General features: G+C 40.4%; 1 protein-coding gene across 3 annotated transcripts in view; it reads right to left on the bottom strand.

The window, feature by feature from the left end:
• Window positions 1–22,877: 22,877 nt before the first annotated feature.
• Window positions 22,878–24,257, bottom strand: part of TTC27 (tetratricopeptide repeat domain 27) — a 114,181-nt gene continuing 112,801 nt past the window's right edge. For all 3 annotated transcript variants that reach the window (XM_004174637.5, XM_072927212.1, XM_072927213.1), the window contains one exon: window positions 22,878–23,121. In XM_004174637.5, coding sequence (XP_004174685.2) covers window positions 22,999–23,121 — 123 coding nt within the window. In that variant the 3' untranslated portion in view covers window positions 22,878–22,998. The remainder of the gene's footprint in view (window positions 23,122–24,257) is intronic.

Genomic DNA, 24,257 nt, shown 5'->3' with positions numbered 1-24,257 from the left:
TAAAGACAAAAGTGTTCAAGTAGTCCCAGTCTGGTGCACATGAAATGGCTGCCAGCATCTGCCATCCAGACTGCCTGCTAATTCCATAGAAAATATTGCCTTTGCCTCCTGAGAATCACTGCTGCCATTCCCTCTCCCCAACTTACTAAGAAGAGGACCTGGAGTTCTACTAGTGTGAGGCACTTCAACCCAGAAGCCATTATCCCTCTGTCACGTTCTGTGAGCAGTCCCACAACTGGTCTCCAGCCCTGCCTCCTAAAAACAGCTGGACAGCTAATCACATGAGCCATAAAATCTCATGCAGTAATTTCATCACAATTATATTTGCATTAGTTCATGACATTGTTATAACTTTGGTTTACTGTCGGAATGCTGCGTCTCTGCCTTCTTTTCTTGTAAGCATAATCATACAATTATGCTCCATCTATAAGAACTATAAAGCCACTAAAAACACACTGAATTGAAAAATGACACAGTCTCTCTATCAAGATTTTTCCTGGAACTGATAAATACTATATAGACTGCAAGAGAAATTGAAAATAAACTTTCAAATATGTCTCTAAGAGCAAACCAATTTGGACAGTCTTATGGAAACTTGAAAATAAGTTCAAGCCACAGAGATTTAACATAAAAAGGCAGAAAGAGCAGATCCTTAGGTTCTGTAAACACACAGAACATTATTTGTTTTGACTGAAAGATTTCCCACTATATTCTTAAAAATACGTTTACTTACATAATACAAAATTGTACATACAGAGAATAATGTACATTTTATACCCTGATATCATCCATCCCATGTCTAAGATGAAAACCAGTTGCACTATATGCCTTAAATATTTTGTCACCTGGAAGGTTAGCTAGAAAAACAAATGCCTAACAATTTTATTGTTCAGCTCTTGAAAGAATTCTGGTTTTCATTACAGCAATGAATAGTTATAAAAGCTGCATTTCAATGACTGTATATGGTACCACAGACTGACATTAGGTACCTAAATGAAGCCCATGGTGAGAGTAAATAATGGCATTATTTCCATCATCGGTTACTGGATATTTGCAATCAATTGCTATGGAATTCAAGTCTTTAATGGCATCTAGAGCATGGACAGTCAAAGCATTTATCATTCCATCACTTTCCTTATGCTCTTAATTAGTTAAGATGACATAGGAAAAGCCATCTCTGGCATTATGAAGCCCCATATATGTAGCCAAGTCACAGCTTTTGTGATTCTAAGCAGGTCATACCAGAAAAAGCCCAGCATACCAAGAGAGGTGGGCACTAGCCATGCAGCACCAAACATGCCACAGATCTCATCTGTGTCCTTCCAAAAAAAAAAAAAAAAAAAAAAGGTGGGCATGAGAGGAGAAATGGAAGAGATTGGGCATGCACTCTGTGATCCTAGGTGCTCCCCTCCACAAGTAGATGGCAAAGCAGGGTACTTGAGCTAGAAAGGGCAAAGCAGAGCCAGGGAAAGGGAGTGATGGGAACAAGGTATGCTCAACAGTTATTTATTTCTACAGCTGTACAGGAAATTTCAGCAGCTGGCAGCCTGCCTTGGCAAGCCACACCTTGTCACCCCTTCTGAGCAGACAGAAAAGAAAGAAGGGGAGCCAAGTGAGATCTCTCTGTGGGTTCAGCCACCAGTCCACTTGGAGCCAGCAGTATCCCAAATGTGATGTTTGAGTACCTGCTTTGCTTTGCTTCTGGGTTAGAGATTCCTGCTTCACCCTCAAATTGGGGAACAGTTGTTGGCCTAAGTGTTGGAATGGCAAATGCTGGTAGGACTGTGAAACACAGAAAGGTTAGATGCTTTCCCTTCTCAGCATGGGAAAGGGCTCAGCTGAAGTACTCTGCTCCATTTGGACTCCACACTTCACACATGGAGCCAAATGGAGATAGCCCTGAGGAGAGCGATAGAAATCAGAAAACCTGAAATACAGGGAAAGACAGAATAAACAAGATGTTTAGAGAAAAAGGCTGAGAAGAGACTTGAGAACAATCTTTGGTGTATAAGGCTGCAAAAAGAAAAGGAGAGGAACAAACTATTTTCCAGGTCCAGTGTAGACAGGATAAGAAGCAATATGCTTCATTTGTAGTACAAGAAATCAGGGCAAAGGAGTCCTCTAGCAAAAAAGAAACTAAACACTGACGAGTTTGTCTGGAGAGCTCATTATGGGTGGTATTTAAGAACAGACCAGACAGATCTCTATGGCAAAGTGATGTTGGTTTAGCGGATCCTTCCTTGGGACAGGGAGTGGACTTCTTTTCTGAGATCATAGCTTGAGAAACTCCAAATGAGGTAAACTGTGTGTCATGGTCACGCTACAGACCCCGAGACATCACATGTGAATGAAAGTCAGCAAGGACTGTGCCATGCTAAAAGGACAAATGGATTCCTTGGCACTTCAGCAGAGGACTGTGGGTACTTCTTTTGGCCACATAATGTGTGTGAAACATTACCTATTGACATTCCTTTCCCTTTGCAACTTCCAAGTGATTTCTGCTTATTTGGGAGCTGATTCAGACGACAGGCTTTGTTGGGTCACCATTAGGGCCTCCCTTGGCCTCCTTTCCCATGAGGGAGGAAGTGGTCTGGAAAAAAAAAGTCGTATCCTCACAATAGTGGTTAGAAATCACAGCTTTTTTGGAGGGTTGAGACAAATCTCTTAAATCTGCTTCCAAATTTGGATTGACAGGGACACTTAGCATGCCTACAGTAAGCAGAGGCCTGGGGTGAGAAATAGACTATATCTAAGTTAAAAAAAGAGGACTAAAGAGAGCTACATCACACATACCTCCTGTATTTGTAAAGGGGCCAGGAGCCTTCTGGCCACTCTCAGCTCAGGTGAATCCTCTTTTTCAATCAACCCCACACCAGCAGGAATCCTTCCAGGAAGGGTTGCCACGCTTTTCTCCTGGTGGTGAGACAACCTCCTTCCCCTCATTCAGCTCTGCAAGAAGCACGTTTTCGTGAGTGCTGCAGTTTAGGGAATGCAGGAATGTTAATTATTAGAGCTTCAAAAGATACAACTTCCAGTGGGCTGGATTTCAGAGCTCTGAATGAAATGAAAACCTCATCTTAATCTCCCCTGGCCCACAGTTTGTGTTGTTAGTGAAAAAAAGAATTGAGTACACACACAAGATGGTTTACCAGCACAAAACAATAGTGCACAGCTTTAGGACTTGGGGACATATTAAAGTAGGAGCTGTTGTTGGGCAATGCTCTTATACAGACTTACCCTTCACTGCTGTTAAGAAAATTCCACTGGAAGATTTCAGTGTTATGTTTACAGTGCTCTCCTTTAAAGCAGATGTAAATAGATCCCCTCCTTCTCTACTGTTTGTTTGGAGTTCACATTTCAGTTCCTATGCTGTGACCATGTTATATAATGGGTGCCACTGGGATTCTGAATGCCGTAAGCAAAAAAGAATCACTTAAAAATATATCAGAATTGAGTTTCTCTGTCTGGAGTTTCTCATCATGCCCCAAGATAGTTTCTTGCTGTTCCTCCCCATTTGCAGAAGAATATGTAAAGCTGTTATTTTGCCTACCTCTCTGAATGAGGAAGCCTGTGAGAGAAGCAAAAAAACTTATGAGTTATGTTCATCCTCTGGCTGCCGAAAAGCTGTGATTTGAGTCACTGGATGCAGGAAGAACAGCACAAATACTTCTCCATCTCTGGTTATACAGGTAAGACAGCACAATCCAGGGCAGAAGTTCAAAATTTGGTCGGTTATGTCTGTTATGCCCAGGCTCCTACTGTGGTACACAGAGACAAAACTAGCTTGTTTAGGTTATGATTAAGATTATGAGATGGCTCATCTAGTAAAAGATGAGACCAGACAGTATCTAAAGGAATATGAGGTGTCTGCACAGGAGGGAAGGAAGAGTAATTCATTCACCCATGAGAGCCTCCATCACAGCTGAGCACTGAAGAAAACAGTACAACCACATTCTGTACCCTCAAAAGCATTTTTTCATCGAGTGAGAGAAAAAAAAAATCACATGAAGATGGACTCAGACATGGATGCATGCCTCCTCCTAATAGAGGCAGACACATGAGCTTCTCCTTGCCAGCACACTGATGCAAGCTGGCTGAATTTCAGAAGGTGCCAATCTCCATCTCCTTCTACTCTTCAGTCACTCTGTTTTACGAACTGCAGAGGTGAAGTGGTTGCCATTTCTGAAGGTCAAAATCTTTGCTATTCACTGCTAGCATGTGATATGTCTTCTCCTCTCCTGATGGCTGCAGCATGTGTCTGAATGGATGTGGCCCAAGGTAGAAGCACGAACCCCTAACTCTTGTTCTGTTTCTTACTTGCTGGATGGTCTGGGGAAAGTCACTTCAATCTTCTGTGCCTCAAGTTTCGCATATGTGAACTGGTGCTACTGAGACCTCTTCAATGTTTCTGGAAATGGATGTCTGAAATGTTCTAGATCCTGTAAGCAGTTTATTTCCCCAACAGTTCTAAAAAATTACAGGGGACACTCTCAAAAATACAAGTAAGTATACAATACAAAAAGTTAGGAAATTTCCAGCAGTTCAGACTCACAGGAGAAGGAGTAAAATCCAAACCTAAGAAACTGTCTAGTGAGAATCCAGAGTTTCTCATTCAATTAAAATATAGACAGCTAGCTCAAACTCCACTTCTTACCTCACTGCCTGTGACTAATTCACAAGGGTTCCCTAGCACCCAAAAAAGGGAGGATTTTTTGTGAGTAGGTGAAAGAAAAGTTTGAGGGAGGTCTCTCTGCAACCTATAAAAACCATGCATATTACACTCTCAACACGTTCTAAAAACATCAAGATTGAAAAATTGCATTTCAATACAGCCAAGAGTTCAAGTACTATAAAAGCACCATTAAAATGTACATTTGTATTGCATCACTGAGGCAGAGCATCAAAGGATACACATTAGAATTTTACTTCACTGGCTTTAATATAGGCATTGCTATGTCCTGGCTGTACTAGGACTATCACTTTATGACTTTGCCTTTACCATCCAAATAAATACATGAAGTGCTAGAAGTTGTTTCAGTGGACTGCACTGAAGAATATAGTTCTTAAAAAAAATAATAGTGCATACTTTGCATTTGACTGGCTAATCACCTACACAATTATGAATGAGTGTGCAATCGTGAAAACTAAACTATTAGACTTAACATTTGCCAGCACAGGCTTTTGTGGTAGGGCTGAAATGAAAATCTTCTGTTCTGAGATGAAAAACTATGAAATCTGGATTAAAGGGCATAGTTAATCAACTGCTGATGGTGGTAGTTATATGGACTCACTAAAAGATAAAGACAAAAGCACTATTTTAGGGCCACATTACACATCTGCTGTTCTGCACAAAACATTGAAAACCTGGAAATAAATCATCGGATCTGCTTTCTCTTACGGGAGAAACTTTGAACCAGGGTTTTCAAGCACACAAAATATCTCTGATAGTCACTGCTGTACTACATCCTGTTATGTCCAAATTATTTCCACTAGAACTTCCTACAAAATTGGAGCCTGTGTGTCGTGGTTTGACACAGAAAAAGAATTTTTCCAGAAGGAAGAGGTCAATTTGGACATTGACCAGTTGAAGGTAGAGACGCCTCTGAGAACACAGAGGGGTTAAAAGCAGAATTCCCAGGGGAACTCGCTCTCTTGGGTTCCGGTCAGTGGTCAGTGCAGGACTCTCCCCTGCCCGGTGACGAGCTGGGTGGGGGAGGGGAGAACCATGTGGCCTTCGGAGGTAGGCCCAAGGGTGGAGGGACTGGAACCGGGCTGGCCCCCTGCAGATGGAAGGGTGGAGAAATCTGGGATATCTCCGTTCCCCCCCAGAGTCTCTCTCTCTCCCAAGAGAGAAAAAGAGACAGCGGTGGTTTTGCCAGCAGTTCACCGCGGGGAAGGAGAAGAGCGGGGGGGGCCGCAAGGTGCCCAGACACCTGTGGGAGCTGGAGCCTGGGCAGCAAGCCATCTCTGGGAGTTAGGACTTTTAACCCTTCCTGACAAATGAAGGCTTTGTGAAATTTTTCTCCTCCTTGGTTTGAAAAGAGAGGAAGAGAGACAGCCTGGGACTTGGGATGTTGGAAGGAGAAATTCTAGGTGGGAGGAGATGATGGAGTAGCTTTTGGCTGGGAGGAGATGATGGAATGGCTTTTGGCTGGGCTTTTTCTTGGTAGCCACAGACTATAGACTGAACTGATCTTCTCCTCCAAGAGAGACTGTATTTTAGGAGGATGCCGGTGAGCCAAAGAGACCATGCTTCAGCTGGGAAAAGACAGAAGTGGAGCGAACAGAGAAAAGTTAAGGAGGTTTGTGGTGGTGCTCCCTGTCTTCACAGAGGAAGAAGAGAAGATCTCTGTTCTTGGGCCCTCGGCCCCAGGGGAAAATGGGGGGGGACTGTTGGTCCCAAAAATGAAAAACTGAACTGTTGTTTTTTCCCCTCTTGGCAGGGCATCCTTGAAAGGAAAAATCCTAAAAGCAGTCTGTCCATCCATGCATTGGTGGTGAGAGCACTGTGCATGGAAAGGAGAGGGTCACCACTGGCAAAGTTTTTTTCTCCGGGCGGTGCCATGTGGTGACATGGAAGCACAGGATGTGGCAGCTGTGTTTCTTGGGGGTCTGTGGCACAAGAGAGACTCCTCTCTCCCTGCAGATGGACTGGGTGTTGATTATCTGGAGGGTGGAAACCTGATTGGGGTCCAGATTGTGTCTCAATGTGGTTTGTTGGAGTTGGGTGGTGGGAGGAGGAATGCTTTGGAAGGTTTTCATTTTGAATTGTGGGTGTTTTCTTTCTTCTTTTTTCCCTCTTTTATAGTAGCATAGTGGTAGTAGCTTAATAAAGGTCTTTTCTTGTTATTAGGCTTGGGCCTGCTCTGCTCTGTTCTCGATCGCATTTCGCAGCATTCAATTGAGAGATTGCATTTTCATGGAGGCACTGGCATTGTGCCAGTGTCAAACCATGACACTGTGTGATAATTCATTTTGTATTCACCTGTATATTCATTCCATCCATTTCTTAATTATATTTCCAACCAATTTCTAACACTGGTAGACTTGTGAAAGATGGCCAAATTCTTCCTTTTTCTTCCTGAAAATAGACAGATGCATAGAGATGCTATCAGAGTCCTGGCTCTGAGAAAACTTGCAGTTGTGAGTTCAAGATATGAGAGAAGCCTCATGGGAGAAATCCCTTGTATAAACACCCCACTGATGGGAAAAGCTTTGCCTGGGGCTCACATCCTCTTAGATAGTGAAAGTCAATCACCCATGAGACAAAAGACTATAGGAAACCAGGCTTCATTAGTTCTGCTGCCACAAAATTTACTTGTTAAACAAAATGGCTATTCCAGGATTTCTGAAGAAGAGCACTGTACTGTAGGCATGCACATGTCTGGATTTTTTTTTTCCTTTTTCACTAAGTACTTCTGTTAAATAAGCTGTAAGTTGTGTGCCTAACTCACCAAAATGTACAGTCACACTGCCATCAATAGCAAGACAAATTGGTGACCTATGAAACACATGAGAGTTGAGCAAAGGTTTGCACAAACAACTCATAACACAAATCTACCGAGAACAAAAAATGAACAATTTAAACTACTTGCCTACTTTGCCAACACATGATGCCTGATTTTAAGTAAATTTTATTTTTTAAGTAAATCTTTAGCAGAACATGGAGGGGAAAAAACAACAAAAAAAGCCTGAAAGCAAGCTGTTCAGAATTTTCTTTTCAGCAGAATATAGTGTCCTAAATTTTCAGCAGTGGTTTTGCATGCCAAAACATCTGAAATAAGATTAATTATCAGAGAGCAACTTTGAAAACATAGATAAAATCCCCCAAGCCTATTTTGATGTCTCAGAAATACAGTATACAAAATCCTTTAACTTTTATTTCTAATCAGGAGTATACTTTTTCACTTCTTGGAATTCTCACTTTGTTTGGGAGAGAAGGAAATTTAGTCACAAAAGTCCCTCTGTGCTCTTGATGATTGGCATTCTTCAAACACTAAAGCAAGTTACAAACTGTAACAATCTCTCCTTCAAATTCTGGATTTCACACATACACACACAAAATACCCTTCACATCCTGGAAAGATTCTGCTATTGTGATTGCACCAACGTTCACAAAAATAACCTGGAGACTTGGGCCAGGGTCAAAGAATTGGATCTTTTCTGCTCTCCAGTATGACCAGTCTGAAAAAATAAGGCTCAGCAGCCTTCTTCCCTGGTGGTCTGTCAGTATGGATGTATACTGGTTTACATTTTTCAGGTCTGTTTCAGGAAGTAGGCTACAGACTTTAAAGGAAAACAACCCAAATTCACCTCAAACCTAGTGGACAACCACCATAAACCTCATCAGACTCTAGCTCAAAAGCCTCAGAAAACAGAGAGGATGAATGTGACCACAGCCCCACATATGAAATATGCACATTGGTATGGACAGAGATCCACTCACTGGGTCTGGAAAGCAATTGCTTGGAAGATTTACTAATTGTCCCATACCTCTTATTTTTCCATCCTTTTCTTATATTTTTTCATTTTTCTTCACAAAGAAAATATAGTCTGTGAACGTCTGCAGTCACACAAATCAAAAGTTCCTCTATTTAGTCTCTAGTCTATATTGTTCCCAGTTAGTAGGTTGACAGGAAAACACTTCAAGGCTGTAGCCAGATTAATACTGTTGTAGATTAGTATTTTCCTTACCCATCTTAAGCCTTACATAAACCAAGTCTTTATCTTTACTCTTTTAAACCTCTTGTTTCTCCCAGCCCTTTTAAAATCCCCATATTCTTTCTCTTTGCACCTTAAAAGTTGATTCAGTTTGCTATCTCCACCATTTCCAGTTTATTCCCTTACCATGAGAGTTGCGTTATGTCTTCTCACAACTCCTTCCTGTCCAGTTTTCAGTTCTCTCCACCCAGGTTTTAAAATACTGGAGTAACAACAGAATGCAGGAGGTAACAGAGGACCAGATGAGCTACAAGAAACACTGATAGCGGGAAAACATTGAGAATTCTGTAATGGAAGAAATACCTACTGATTTTTTCTAGCTTGGCATGCCATAACTACTCTCTGCCTCACAATGCTCTGCCCCATAAGCAAGTTTCCATGTTCTGTGCAGAGCTGACTGGTATTGCTTCAATTAAAAGCAATTTTCCATTGAATGAAGATGTTTAGATAGGGGATTTTACCATGGGTCTCTTGAATCCCAGACAATTACAGCTTCTTAGACGATACATACATGCCTCTCTTTATAGATTGTTAATCAAGCCATTTTGCAATTATTTTTTTTTACATTGTTTCCTTTTTTCAGTACCTTTGGTGAATTGCATTGATATATTCCCTAATCAGTCTTTGTCTGTAACTCAGTGGTTGAGTCACCAGCCCTGGAGATATTTAATAGATGTGTAGACAGGGCATTTATTAGGGCTATGATTTAGTGGTGGACTTGGCAGTGGTTAATGCTGGGTTAATGGTTGGATTTGATCATCTTAAGAGTCTTTTCAAACCTAAATGTTTCTGTGCTTGTAAATGGTTAACTAATACCAGAACCCTCACCACCTAAACTCTGTGGCACTTAAGCATCACTACTTTAAGTCCCTTCACCATTTTTAAATCATATTGATGCATACATTCAAGCTGATATCAGAATTTGTACACTGCATATTCCATGGTCCTCTACTGATTTAGTTGTTCTGTAAAAATAGCACAGTCATATGTGACATGTTTATGTCTGTTAGTGACATAAACAAGGGCTATGACTGGAATGGCAATAAGCTATATGTAGGCAAATGCTCATTGAAAAGAGAAGTGACCCACAAGAGTCCAGCATCCTGTGAAACACAAATTAAGGCAGTAAGTGCTCCAGTGCAGATATCTGATCCTGCACATTCCAGCCTCTCTGGGACCTTGATCCTCTGATTCTCCCCTCTCCTCCCATCTCTGTAAATAGCATTTCTTATTATGAACTACCCCACATCTGGCAGAGGATTGCTTATGCCAAGCTGAACTACACCCTTCCCCTGGGCAATAAGGTCAGCAATCATGATAAACACAGCAGTACAGGAATTTCACACCTTATAAAATTTTTGTTTACAAGTAACAGCAGTGATTACTCAAAAAATTCTCAGAAAAAAAAAAAAAAGATGAAAAAAAGTTAATCAGATCTGTAGACATAGTAATTAGGTTGTAGCCACTACCAGTTATCAATTTACCCAACAGTCTGTGTCATTCTTTATTCTTTTGCTTTTTCTCTAAGAAAGCAAACCCCCTGCAGTCCTGAGAGGAGAAATATCATTTAAATACCCTGCCCATGCAGCACAGAGCCCTGAGTGAGATCCTTTCCTTACTCCCCAGAAAGAAAAAAAACCAAGAGGGCGCCTTCTGGAATATATTTTGCTTACTAGCTTGAGACTAATGAGATTTGGAGACTATCCGAACTATCCACTCTTGTAGCCTTCCCTTAACATAATTGCTCCAAGCATATTCCCACTGGGAGCAGGCAGCTGGAAGACATTCAGCACTTGTGAGCTTCTGCATCCTTTCTATGTGTGGCATGGATGGCCAACCACAAAGAAGCACCAGAGACACCATCTGAGAAGAGGTGAGGAGCAGCTTCCTCAGCCTGACTGTTCAGGATGAGCACAGACCCAGGGCAGGTGGGTCACACAGCCATGGCAGAGAAGTACCTGCTTCAGAGCAGTCACACTTCCAGCCTGGAGCTGACACTTCTCAGCTGAGATGGAAGGACCCTGGTGCCACCAAAAAACCTGCTGCAGTATCCCCAGCCTACAGCGTGTCTCTCTCCACTCCAGTTTATTTGCAAGTATCACAATACTTAAAGTGGGAAGTTGACTGTTTTCTACCTTCCCATACAAGTGCTCTCCCCCAGTGCACGGCCACAAACAACACACAGGAAAGGGTAAAGAGATGGGAACCATCAAGTAATCAAACCCCCTGAAGCTCTGGAAGCCAGACTGCACCACACCCGAGTTACAATGATCCTTGCAGGGTGCCATTAGCTGCACAAGGTTGGAGAGGGAAGGTTTGACACGCCAAAACCCAATCTCTTTCTCTCACTCAGAGTTTTGGCAACAAAGCCTACTTCATGGCTCAGGCTTTCTACATTTAGAAAACTCTCTCCCATGCTGAAAACACCACTCAGGGACTTTCCAGACCCTTCAAAGCTATTGGAAATGGCAACAACATGTGCCCTCCTCCACTCTCATCAGAGAGTTATTTAGGAGTTAGTTCCTATGCGTTCATCTTAAAAATACTCAGAGCACAAAAATAAGTCATGCCTGAAGGTCAATTAAATTGAAATCTTCCAAACAGTGTTAAAAGTGCCCCACTAGATGCAGCTAAGAGTAAAGACTGGGATTTATTTCCCAACACCTTTCATATAGCTCAGTCAGGACTATGCCAATATCAAGAGGGAGACAGGGAAATATTCCAGAGGGTTAGATCTTTCATCCCTCTTCCTTTCTGTGTAGAGATGTGGACAGACAGACAGAAATGGTGGCAGTGTGCCCATCACAAAGTTGTGTGCCATGAGCAGGGACACATAAAATGGGGTTACAGAAAACAACAGCTACACCTTCCTTTGCCACTCAGCCATGTGCTGTTAAATTTACAGGTTCTTTACAAAGCAGACATCTATGGCCTGGCTGTCCCACCAGTGCTGTCAGCTGTAGCTGGAATTTAGCACATGGGGGACTGCAGGCATGCATGAATTTTGGATTTCTATTTCTTCCTGCAAATTAAATCCTTTTACAGTTATATTTCTCTAAAGATATTTGAGCCATTAATGTATGTTCTGTGCAGCTGCATATATATGCATGTTCTTTGACTGTATATAGAAGTTACAGCTGCTGTATTCACCCTCTGCTATATTCTCAGAAAAGTGTAGTATATAAAAAAACCATTAAGGTGGAGATAGGAGCTGACTAAATGAATGCAGAAGATTAAAATCCTTCTTCAGGGGCAGAAGAAAGTAGTTAATTTTAGTAGTTACTACTCACTAGCAAGTTTGATTACTTGATGGTTCCCATCTCTTTACCCTTTCCTGTTTAATTATTCTCCCTTATCAGTCATTTGAAGATTAAAACCTTCAAGCCTGGCTTAATTCAGTCTTGTCCTCTTTTATGTTTTCTTGTCAAGACTGCTGTTATCTACTACTTCTTCCATCTGTGGCTTATTTTTCTGTCAGGGCAACAAGCTTCTCTTTGTCAGCTTCCCAAGGTCACTTCTTGGGAAGTGACATCTTCCATATGTATAACTACATGTAAAATCAATGGGTCTAAGGTCACCTGCAAAGCCCTTTGCTTTTTACACAGCCTTACCTCATATCTCCTCCAGCTGTTCATAGGAGTTCACAGTAATTTGTACATAAAATGAATGTACTAGAAAGTGACGTTCTTATTCCTCTGCCTATTTGGCAATCCTCGGGCTGTGGTTTTCTTGGAGTAGGAACTGTATTCTTCAGCTATGTCTAGACTGGTCAAACTAACAGTGTCTGAGCACAGACCCACCCCAGTCACCCGCCCAGCTGAACTGGTAGAATGGCCTCTGGCATGGATTTGGTTGAGGCCAGCTCACTCTCTTCCAGGCATTATGTGGGCACAGTTCAAGCTCGGACATTAAGATGGGCCATGAACCATTCCCAGCTGAGTCCCATGTTTGGGGAGAGAAGCGTTTCTGTGTGTGGATGTGAACTCTGCTATGCCAACATGGAGCAGGCTGACATCCTAAAGACGTTCCTGTAATTCCCAGCTCTTGCACAGGGACTGCTTGGGATGTGTGCAGTGCCCATGCCTGGGGGATCTCAACCATGACTGAGATCTCAGCTTGCTGTCTGAACCTCAGTGACTAAACAACAGTTTTATTTTTCCATTCCTAAGATTTTATGAGTGCATAAGAAAATATTTTCCTTCCTTCCCTCCCTCCCCCCCCCCGCCCCCACCCCATTACTGGAGTATCCCTTTCATAAGGCACAGAGGCACTTTACTTAACACTTCAATGAGAAAACTCAATTCCAATCTCCCTTTCATTTGAGAGAAGCTAAGAAAAAGGATCAGAAGTCTGTGCACTCCCATTCTCCTCCTTGAGCCATCTGCCTTACCTTTGCTGACTCAAGGGTTAACAGGGAGTAGCCAAGTCTGCCAGGGACTTTCTGTCCAAACTCTGCCTGTGAAACTTGTGGGTTCCTCTTTAGGGACTACACCAGAGCAGTGGGACCTGAAGAGATTTCCCAATTTCCCTGATTCCAGAAAAGCTGTGCTTCAGGGGAAAGGAGGGCTTGGGGGAGGTACACAGCCTCTCAAAAAGCATACTGAAAACAAGACAGCTGTTAATGAGTTGCAGCAGGGAGGGCTAATGTGTGAGGTGGTGATTGAAGGCAAGGAAGATGCAACAAGACTAGCAGTTGCAAAATTTGCACTATTCAGAGGGTGTTCCCATGATGCTGGAGGGAGAAGGGTGTCAAAGATCCCCTTCATGTCACTGCAGATAAAAGCTGTTATTCCTTCCTGTTAGGCCCCTCTCAGAGCCCAGGGAAGAGAAGGAAAGATAAACAGGAAACTAGGAGGCCATTATCAGTCTCTTATGGGTCCTAATAAAGAAGAACTTGGCGGCAAAAGCCACAAGTAAGAAAGGAGAAAAGACAAGAAAAGAATGGCTGTGCATGTCCCCTGCTGTCAACAACACACACTTACATCTCGATGCCTTTCTTGGGCATCAAAGTGCTGGAAGGCAAAGGAAAAGACTGATGCCTGGAAAAGTGGGCATCTTGTTGCTTGCATGGTTCTGATAATAGCTCATGGAGGTTCTCCTGCTACTATGGCTTAGTGGCAAAAAAAGCAAATAAGGACAAGGAGAGTGTGTGCATATTCTTATATAGATTTTGTTCATAAATGAGAAAAGTCTGAAGAATAATTCAAATCTCTCTTAACTGGGATTCTTAGTGAGAGCATTGCTACATCATCCTTTCCAACTGCAGGCACAGAGCTGAGCCCTGAGGTCTTCCAACCCCCGTCTCCTAAACCCCTCAAACACCATGGCTGCACTGCAGTCAATATTTACAAGTGAGACTTATAAAACAACTTTATACCCATGCCCTCATTCTGCCACAATTAAACATGACCTCCAGAGCTGTTCTGAGATCACTGATGGTATCAAGAGCAAAAGGGACAGTAATTTGTGAAGACATGTTAGCATTGTTCGCCTTTAAAAGGCACAAACACACACACTTACGTGCCCTCGCACACACACAATTTTGCCAAGCATTACAGCAAATGTTATTTTTAAGCTTCTGTCAAATAGATGCATGACTGCTGTGGGGATTTTATATGTTTAAAATGTCTAGTATGATTTCAGATATTTTCCTCTTAAATATCTACTTTAAAAAAAAAAAAATTCCAAACAGGTATTGAAATACTCACAAAGCCTAAACACATTTAAGCTTGCAGAAAGGTACATTTAAGGCTGACAAGACTGTTGAAGTAACTTTGAAGAATCACTACTTTTTCAAGGATATATATATATATATATATATATATATATATATATATATATATATATATAGTGCTGGATTTTGGCCTGATAGATTTACATGCACACAGAGGTAACTTTTCTCCACTGCATCCAATGAGAATATGCAAACAAATCAGGCTCGCATGCAGAACAAGTCAGAAGAGCTACTGTTTTAAACTCTGAGGCCTCAGTTTTAGGAAGCATTCTTTATAATACAAATCCTCAAGTGAGTAGAAAGGCTGTTTCACCGAGTTTCTCAGGGGAAGTTCATGGCCTCTGCATTTGACAGATCAAAATAACACTGCTGCTCCATTCCTGAAGTGGTGATGCAATATTTTCACTAGAACTCTTAGAGAGAAAGTCTGAAGAAAAAAACTAAAACACCCTAGATTAAATTTCAGTGATAATAAATCAAGGCATGAATGCTTGAAACAACTCAAATGTAATTGCTTGTCTGCACAGATACTACCTTGCCATCCCATAATACAAACCCCATTTATTTTCACTGATGCAGAAACTTGCCGTAGAAATGTCATTACAGCAAGAGCAGCATAAGGGAGGATATCAGGTTTTCCTCTGGATTTATGCCTTGGAAGGTAAGCATAGCTGAACTACATCCAAAACACATCCAAGCAGGATGTGACAACATATCCCAGTTGTATTCACTGTTACCACAGTAAACTACCTTCATTGCTGTCCCAATAGTTTCAGAAGAAGTAGACTTGTATGAAAAATAAAAATAATTCACAATGTTCAAAATAACTTCTAGTATGAATGTATGAGAAAACATCCAGAAAAGATCTAAATACCTTCTTAAGTTCTTTGGCTCAGTTCCCCAAGCTTCCCCATGTGGCATCAAACTGATCACTCAGCTAAAGGCATTGCCAGCAAAACAACACAGGATTCAACTGCTTTTGGAAAAAAAAATTGCAAACCATTCCTTTTAGAAACCAAACCAACAAACAAATCATCACACTGCGGTATTCACAAAATGGTATATTTTTCACGCAGTTAAACCTCATGGAAATAATAAAACCTTAACCAGAAACTCTAAAATTAGGCTCAGGCAGAAGACTTGAAAGAGCATAAATCTAAAACTCTCGTGATAGCCACAAGAGACTTGGTTACAGCCAGTGATATTATGCAGCAGGCATTCAAACACTGTAGTAGCAGGTGGGAGCATTCATGTGCAGGAACGATAAACTAGGAAAAAAGCCCCACAGTTTCAGACAAGTCACCTTGTGAAGCAGAACATTCCAGATTGCTTTGCTTTGTCTCGAGGTGGAGGGAGGATCACTACATGCAAGAAATGTGTGCTTGTGTGTTCTAAGAGTGGTCTACAATACCTGCAGTAAGTTGGGCAGTTGGTGCAACCCAATCAAAGCAGAAAACTCTTGGTTTTATCCAAGAGCATGACACATTTAAGAGTAGAATAGACACAAGATACCAAGGAAACAGGATAAGCAAAGGTTTAACCTCAGACTGAATCTTCATCCAAGATTTCAGGAAACATGGAAAAATCCTACCTACCTCAGTGCCAATCTTCTTGATTAATAGCTTGCCAGAAGTTTGCTATAGTTCTGATTTGGAACATACCAGAATCCATATTTGACAACTCTTTCTGCAGTGAGACAGCACATGCAGGCAGCAGTGAGCATCTCACTGCCTGTGCCACCTCTGAGTGTTGTCCTAACACTGCATGTCCTTGGTACTATCACCGCTTCATTTCATTTTATGGACTTCACTTCTCACACTGTTTCCATGGCCAGTTACTTTCTTCTCCTCCCTCCATTAATTTATAAATTAGACAGGACTCAAAGTTCTGTTTGGAACTGTGTAAGTTATTCTACGTCAATTCTTTACAACTGGCTTTATGCACCTATCAGCTTTCTTAGAGATAAAAAAGGGCAGTAAAAGCCCTTGTGAAGTACAGACCAAATGCAAGACATACTTCAGCTACAAAAAAACCCTTCTCTGCTTAGCATGACATTAAATTAAGACTACAAAAATTAAATCATTTATTACCTTGCCAAATTTATTTATTTTTTGCCTGTTTTTCACTGGCAAACTGAAAATGCAGACTGATTGACACTATGTTCACTATGCCTGGCTTTAGGACTGCATAGAATTTAGTCAAATTAAAAATTTCTGTAACAGGAGGCGATAGCATAGGCAGTAGCAAAACCTAAACGGACTGCTACAAATAAAACAAGTAAAAAAGTTGCAGGTACCTCTGGAGCATTCCCTCAGACCACACGGGCTGTTAACAAGCCGTGCAGTATGCTGGTGTTTGTGCCTGAAGTTGGTTCTTTTAACTTTGGGCTATTGCCAAAGAGTGATTTTTTACTTTTCTCTCCAGCTGCATCTGTTACTTCTGGTTGGTATGCCACCTCCCTCTGGCAATGTATGGTCTGCTTATTCACTGCTCCAACTTTCACTAAGGAAAGACTAGTGTTTTCCTGTCTGATGAAGAGTGCTAATTTTTTTTCCTTGTTTCAGCAGATCAACAGGGACCATCATCACCATCCCTGGACTGCTGTTCTTTCCTCCACAGTCTGAGTTTTCTGGCAAACACTTATGGTGCTCTTAAGTCCCCTAAAACATAAAGGTCCTTGCCCTCTGTCTCATCCCCAAGGGCCTTAGCCAAGACAAAGGGGAAAATGCCCTTTTCCCACTCCTTCAAGTAATTCTCACATCACTACAAATTAAATTTTCCATGCTGTTGCCAGCTACTCTCTACAATAATTGCAATCTTAAGGTCCTTGCTAGCATCTTTCCTATTAAGACCTCAAAGACAAACGTTAAAAAAGCGGGGAGGAGCTTTTACAGGGAGGGGATGGTGAAATAGTACTGCTGGTAAGGGACAAAATGAAATTGCTGTGATGCAGAAGCACATAAAGTACTATAAAAATTAGGAGTGTTTTTCCAGGGACCAAAGGTCCCAAAACTGGCAGAAGGCTGAGAGATCACAAAGATGGGCAAGTCAAGTCTGTGCCAGAGAGGGTGGAGAAAGAAACACAAAGGTAGTTTCTGTGCTTGTAGGATTGCCATTCCAGTGAGCAGAAACTGAAAAGCAGTTCCTAAGCAGGAAAAATCCTCGGAAGTGGATGTAATGATTGCATTTGAGACAGAAAGAATATGATGCTCATCTAGAGATGGCAGTGGAAAAAAGATGAATTGTAGGGGTTAACTTCTAAAAGCAACTCAAAAATGTAGCTGCTTCACTTCAGCAGTGATGTCATTAATAGGTTAACTTGCAGTTTTGAAGATCTTCATGCTGTTAAACCCAGTTTTCCATTGCATGGCTCTTGGCTGGTACTTCTTTGCCTGGTTTGTTATACTGATTTTTGGCCAAGAACTCTTGTAGTTGACTCACAGGTCACTGAAGTGTAAAATAAATAGGAAAAAAAATGAGAAGGGACATATGACATCACTGATGATGAAAAGGTTCTTGGTGTGTTCTGAGAAAACATTCAGGTCAGAGTAAACTAGAAACAGAAAAATGGACATTCATACTTAGGTTAATTTGGAAAACAGTTCTAAAAAGAAAGCAGCTATTTAACATAGATTTTTAATCCTAAACCACTCTGTTGCTGCAGAGGATCATTTTCGTTTTATATCAGTATTAGTAGATTAAGTTTTTAATAAGTCTTTAATCTAACTCAGAGGAGAAGAGCAGCAATTACTTGACTCGGTATCCTTGTCTTGCTCAATGAAGAGCCTGAAACCACAAACCTACTTTTCTTGTCTTAACAAGGGAATCAAATTGCAAAGGAAAAAGTGCGAGTGAAAGGACAAATAAAATATAAAATATTTTATTTTTAAAATAGTAAACCAAACCAAACCAAAATGTCCAACAAGATAGCTGCTGCTGACAGCTTTCTTTGTTTAAAGAGCAGAAACAAATTCACTTTAACTACAGCATATAAGCTGCTCCCAAAAGCGAGGTTGTCTCCATTTTCAGTAGGGAATTCTAACAACATGCTGTTAAGTTACCGATTTTCAACTCATTTGCTGAAAACCAAATACCGTCACTGATAATGGTTAGACCTTAGTCTTTGAAGGATGTTAATAGCTAAAAGGAGAACCCTGTGCTACTACACTCAGCCCATAGAGGATAACTCATTTATTAGTGTAGCTGAAGGATTAGTAGAAATGTTTGCTTAATGAATGCAGCTACTATATTTGAGCACATGCCTGTATAAGCTACTGGTTGACTGAAACCTATCTATTTTTAAGTACTCCTGAATGCTGCAAAAACTTGCCCTAATGCAGTATTACACTGAGTTTTGTATAAATGTAAACATTTTTTTGCCAGTAACTTGTGAAATTCACCTTATTTGCAATTCTTATGCCTGAAACACATAATGTAAAATGTACAGGAATTACTTTCCTACATCTGATCTGATTTCCAGTCTCTGTAAGGCATACAGCTTTCATGAGAGGTACCTTTCTGTAAATGTACCTCTTACACCTTCAGAATTAATAACTGTTTCTGTAACAGACACAAGATTCTACACAGGTGTGAATGTGCTTGTTTATACAGGTACACATACAAGCTTACAAATATATAGACACAATAAAAACAAAAAATTAAAATAATTTTTTGATATAATTTTTGAAACATAAAGCACTTAGTTTGAGTAATCACACCAAAAACAACTCCATACAGTTGATGGCAATCTTTTCTTCTTTACAGTAATGTATTTCCTATCAAATTCCAGTTTATTTTTATTTTCAGAGAACCCAAGTTGTACCCTATCAGCTGTTACCTTTCCCCTATTTTGTATCCACTTCTGGTACAGAGCTCTGCATGAATGCAGATGAAGAAAAAATTAGGTACTTGTATATTAATTTGTATTCCTCTGGAAATAGAATGAGTTTCTTTAGCTTCCTTTTATGTCCTGAAATACATTAAGTCCATCTGTACTGTCCGTCACTGATACTGAGACAGAAATACTGAACAGAAGAGCTAAGTCAAAACAATTTCAAAGAGACTTTACAGCTTCTCTAAAGTAGGGTAAAATTAATACCTGTTTTTTTTTCTGTCTTATTTATTTTGAACAGACATATTTTTAACCAATGTATGTACACAACCAAAAGCTGATCTTGTAAATGTATCCTCTGTATTTGATATAAAACACGCACCATTTTTAGAACTAAAAAATTATTTAAAGCTTTATTTCTTTCTGTAGTTTTAGTGCAGAGCTCTGCATGAATGATGGGATGAGAGCTGCCTGCCTTTCTGAATGCACTGATAATTGTGGTTGAAGAATACCGAGGACAATGTGACATGAAACACAACATTTGCTGGCCTGTACTTAGGACGACCTGCCTGAGTCAGTGGCCCCACCAACCCTAAGAACATTCACTTCTGCTCATGAGTAATGTCCCAACCCCAAAAAAAAACTTCTAATACCACACCCAGCCTGACACAGCCCTTTGGGTGAATCAGAGATCTTCCCTAGGTTCTAACCAGCAGAGGCTGAAAATACATCATGTGTTGAACCATATTAGGTGGTCAAAGACACAATAACAAACCCTTCTAGACTACAGAAATTAATTCTTTTTCATACATCATACTTCCTGGCTTATACTCATCATCAAAACTCTGAGACAGTTGCTTTCCCTGTCTGGGTTAGTAGAAGTTGAAAGACCTAGACTCATCTGTTTTACCTCCATGTCACACCACATTAATGGCAGACAGACATCAAAAAGGGAAATCCCCAATACTTCTGAAGTCAGAAAGACAAAAAAGATTGGAAAGTACCCAGATTTCTACTGTGAATTGTAAGCCATTCCTGCAACGTACTTCTTAATCGAGTTCATGCTACACTAATTAATACTAGGTAGCATGTGCTGTACATAGAGCTTTGAAAATAACCAAGGGTTATAGAGATATTTGCAGATGTGACAACTGTATCAGGAAAGGATTGTCCAGTTTTGCTAAACTCTCAAGAATTCTGCAGTTGGCATGAGAGTGATCCAAGTAAGAAAACATGCCCATAAGATGGAGAGCTGAAAAGTCTGAAGTCTGCTTAGGAAATGATTCTTCCTCTTTCAATACTAGCCAGATTTTTTTTTTTTTTTTTTTTTTTTGACAGCCAGAGCTTTTATAGAGACATTGTATTCATGACAATGGTCTCCTAAAGCTATTCTGAACCAAATACTGCTGGCATGAACACAGAAAATCAGTACCACACAAAACTGACATGCATTTTGTGTCTGGAAAGTTTTAAAAGGCCTGTGATGATCTCCAAAGAAACTCAAAGTATGGGCTCACCTTGTACCTGAGTAAGATGAAAACACAACCAATACATAGGAAGAGGTAGCAAGTACATACCTGGTAGAGAGATTTACATCAGTGTTCAGTCTCATGGATAAAGTGGCTGAGGTCTTCTGGCATCATCTGCTCTGAAAAACCAGACTCCTTAATGATGAGTCAGCTCCTGCCTTGCCATCTTTCACACCATGTATATTGTCCGTGCATATTTCAGTTGTGTATTTCTAAGTGTCTGCAGACATCTTCCCTCAACTACATTAATTGTGACAGGAAAACTGATGTGCTGCCATAATAATAGCCATCCCCCTCTACAGGAACACCCTGTCTGCTGTTACCAAGCTTTCCCTGTACTAGGTGGAAAACAAAGCTGCTTACATTCCATGCACCTACTAAGACAGAAAGGCACAAATGGGTAAAAGATCTGTGCTGGGGAAACATGTGAAGCACTGTAAGGAAGAGACACTGAAAGAGCAGAATGACTTTTCCACTTGACCACCTTAGGCAAAGAAACAGGAAGAATGTTCAAAAGAACAAAATCAAGGGGAAAAGGACTTGAAGGCTTTTTCACAGTCTCTTCTAATATTCCACATGAAGTGTTAACTTCCCATCTATCTTTTTAAAATGGTGGGCAGAAACCATTACACAAAAACAGAACCTGGCTTCATGTTCTCCACCACCAAACTGCAGCTATAAAAGTGTCTAAGGTAGAAACAATAGAACTACTGTCTTTTAAATCAAGACAACAGAATTCAAATCTCAGGTTTTCAAACTAGTCATGGGATATAATTCTGGTTTAAATTTTGCCATAAGATTACTACAAAAATTCAAGATTTTTCTTCCACTGAACTATTTCACACCTAAACCCTTTCTTCCTAAAAAACTTAGTGCTGGGAACAAAATAATAGTTTTAAAGATACTTTCCTTTCCTTTGTGAATAAGGTTGAGTCACATCAAAACATAAAGACATTTCAAAAATATGGTATGGTGCCAGTCTGTCACAAAATTCTCAGCCCTTTTCTTTTTTCAGTCAGGTGGACTCCTCATTACATGTGTGAGCAAAATGGAAGCTGCTAAAGCAAATTTCTCTCTGCAAAAACTTATACTGTCTCCTCTGTTTCTGGGAAATTTCAAGAAAGAGGTGTTTTGGAGGCAAGATGGTTTACCCCTTCATGCACCAAAATAACATGCATGTACTGCTGCTTCAAATCAAAATAATTGTTTGGTTTACTTGTATCTTCTGGCTTTCTCTTCAGGGTGAAAATTCTTACCATTCAGTAACAGATCATACCACAGATGGTAGAAAGCCAGGATATAGATAATCACAACATTCTCATAGGGAGGAGCAAGCCAAAACCATATATGCGAGAGAATTATTTCACATGGGTTCTGGGAAAACCCTGGAAAAAATCTTATTTTAAGAAAAGCAGTAGCAAAGGTGCTGGAAAATGAAACCATGCAAAATATTCTAGATGAAAATAAGACACTTGGGTCTAGTCAGATGTAAGTATTTTAGATTAGACTGCAGCTTTATTGCTCCTCAGTAGGGGAAATCCCCTTGCCTATAAAAAGCCAAAAGAAGTACTAGTCTATTGCCCATGGGACACAAGTTATGTATATTGTAAGTAATAACTGCTTGCAAATCCTAATGCAACAAACAGCCTTCTACTTTAACTGCATTACCCAAAGAACAAAAAAGACTAAATTCTTGCTCTCAGGACCCCACTCCCACCCTGTAAGCAATTAACACTGATGGATGGGTTGGGCTTGGGAAATATGGGAAATTGGTTGGGCTCAGGTCCCACCTCTGGCTGCTTGCTTCTCCATCTCCTCCAGACCAGCACCTCCTCTGCTCCCCCACCTGGGTGGGGCATCCTCCAGCAACCCAGCACCAAGGTGGATGAAGCACGAAGAACTAATAACTCCAGAATCACCCTACAAACATCAGCAGCTCTCTTCCAGGAAATCTGGGGCTGAAGAACCAAAACATGCAACTTTGTAAGACAGTGGGACCAGATAAGAAAGAATCTTAAAAGGCAGCCAGAACTCTGAAAAAAGCTGACCATGAGAACAGCACTGTAATAAATGTGTTTATTGAGGGTGTTTTTGCCTGAAAATTGTTACCATTTCATCAGTAAAAGTGGTGGTAAAAGAAACATGTCATTATCGTCATCCCATCCCAAAATTTGGTCCATATGTCAACACTGGTCTCTCAGCTGGTTGCTCAGCTCCTGAAGTTCAGCAATCATGTTGTCCATAGTTGTCACCTCATCAGCTATCTCACTGTGAACCTCATTACTTGTTACATCTATGAAAAGTTGCTGCACAACAAAAAGAAATACTTGTAAGTACTTTATAAATAAATACTTTTAAAAGATACATACAGTTTCTCTCTTTCAGAGAAGAGACAAAATACATGAAGCTCATATCATCTCTATACCGCTTTTCACTATTTTGTAAACTGTGATGGCATCTCTCTCAAAGAAAAAAACATTTTGTGGCTAATAAACAGAAGTTATGTGCACACACATAGACACACATCCTGCATATGAACCTGAAATCTGTGCCACACACCTGCTATTGTGCCAAAAGGGTCAAATCCTCCTGTCGTGGGGTTTCTGCTCTGATCTGACTGCCTACGCTGACTCCTGATTCCATTGAAAGTAAAAGACTTTGTCATGAAACTCAAATTAGAAAAGCATCTCACATTCTGTCACTGCAGTTTATAAGCCCACCTCCTGATAAATTGGTTGTGAATTTTAATGACCGTTTTCCCCAGTGTCATATTCTGTTGCTTCATTTTCTCCAAAACCTCAAATAAGTATTTTTTCACATCTGATGTCAAGACATGCATGGGTGAAGGCATTCACCTGTGTGTAATTAGGTTATACCAGAGAAAACAAAACACTACAGAGTAATACAGATTGTTCTTAAAGACCTTAAGACATTAATAAAAACCAAAAAAAAAAAAAAAAAAAAGCAGCTAACTGATAAGCAATCATAATCTTCATCTATTTAATATTAAGGCTGTGTGAGGTACCACTACAGAGAAATATGGGGAAGGGGGGACACCCAAACATATGTTTTCCTTCATTATGTAAAGGGAGAGTGATTCACACTTCATTTGACACAATCAAAGCCTACATTTAGAGACAAAAACAAAATGAGAAAACAAAAGTTGCTCTGGAGTACATCTGTACATCAGTATAACATCAAAACATAATGGGATAATACAGATATGTATATAAAGAAAAATGTACTTAAAAGGCTTGAAGTAAGGTATTCACTGTGCCTCAAAACAATGTTGTCACTGAAATAAGGAACATCTTACACAAAAATAGGAAAATATTAATGCTACAAGTACAGAAACTTCATTGACTTTCAGCCCAGAATACTCATACTGGGAGTGTGACAAAAAAAAAAATTTGGTTCTTTCTGGTAAGACAGGTAAATAAAT

This window comes from Taeniopygia guttata, chromosome 3 (genome assembly GCF_048771995.1).
Source record: "Taeniopygia guttata chromosome 3, bTaeGut7.mat, whole genome shotgun sequence".
NCBI classification, from domain to species: Eukaryota; Metazoa; Chordata; class Aves; order Passeriformes; family Estrildidae; genus Taeniopygia; species Taeniopygia guttata.
The sequence above is the reverse complement of the archived record's forward strand: the minus strand, read 5'-3'. Positions and strand labels throughout refer to the sequence as shown.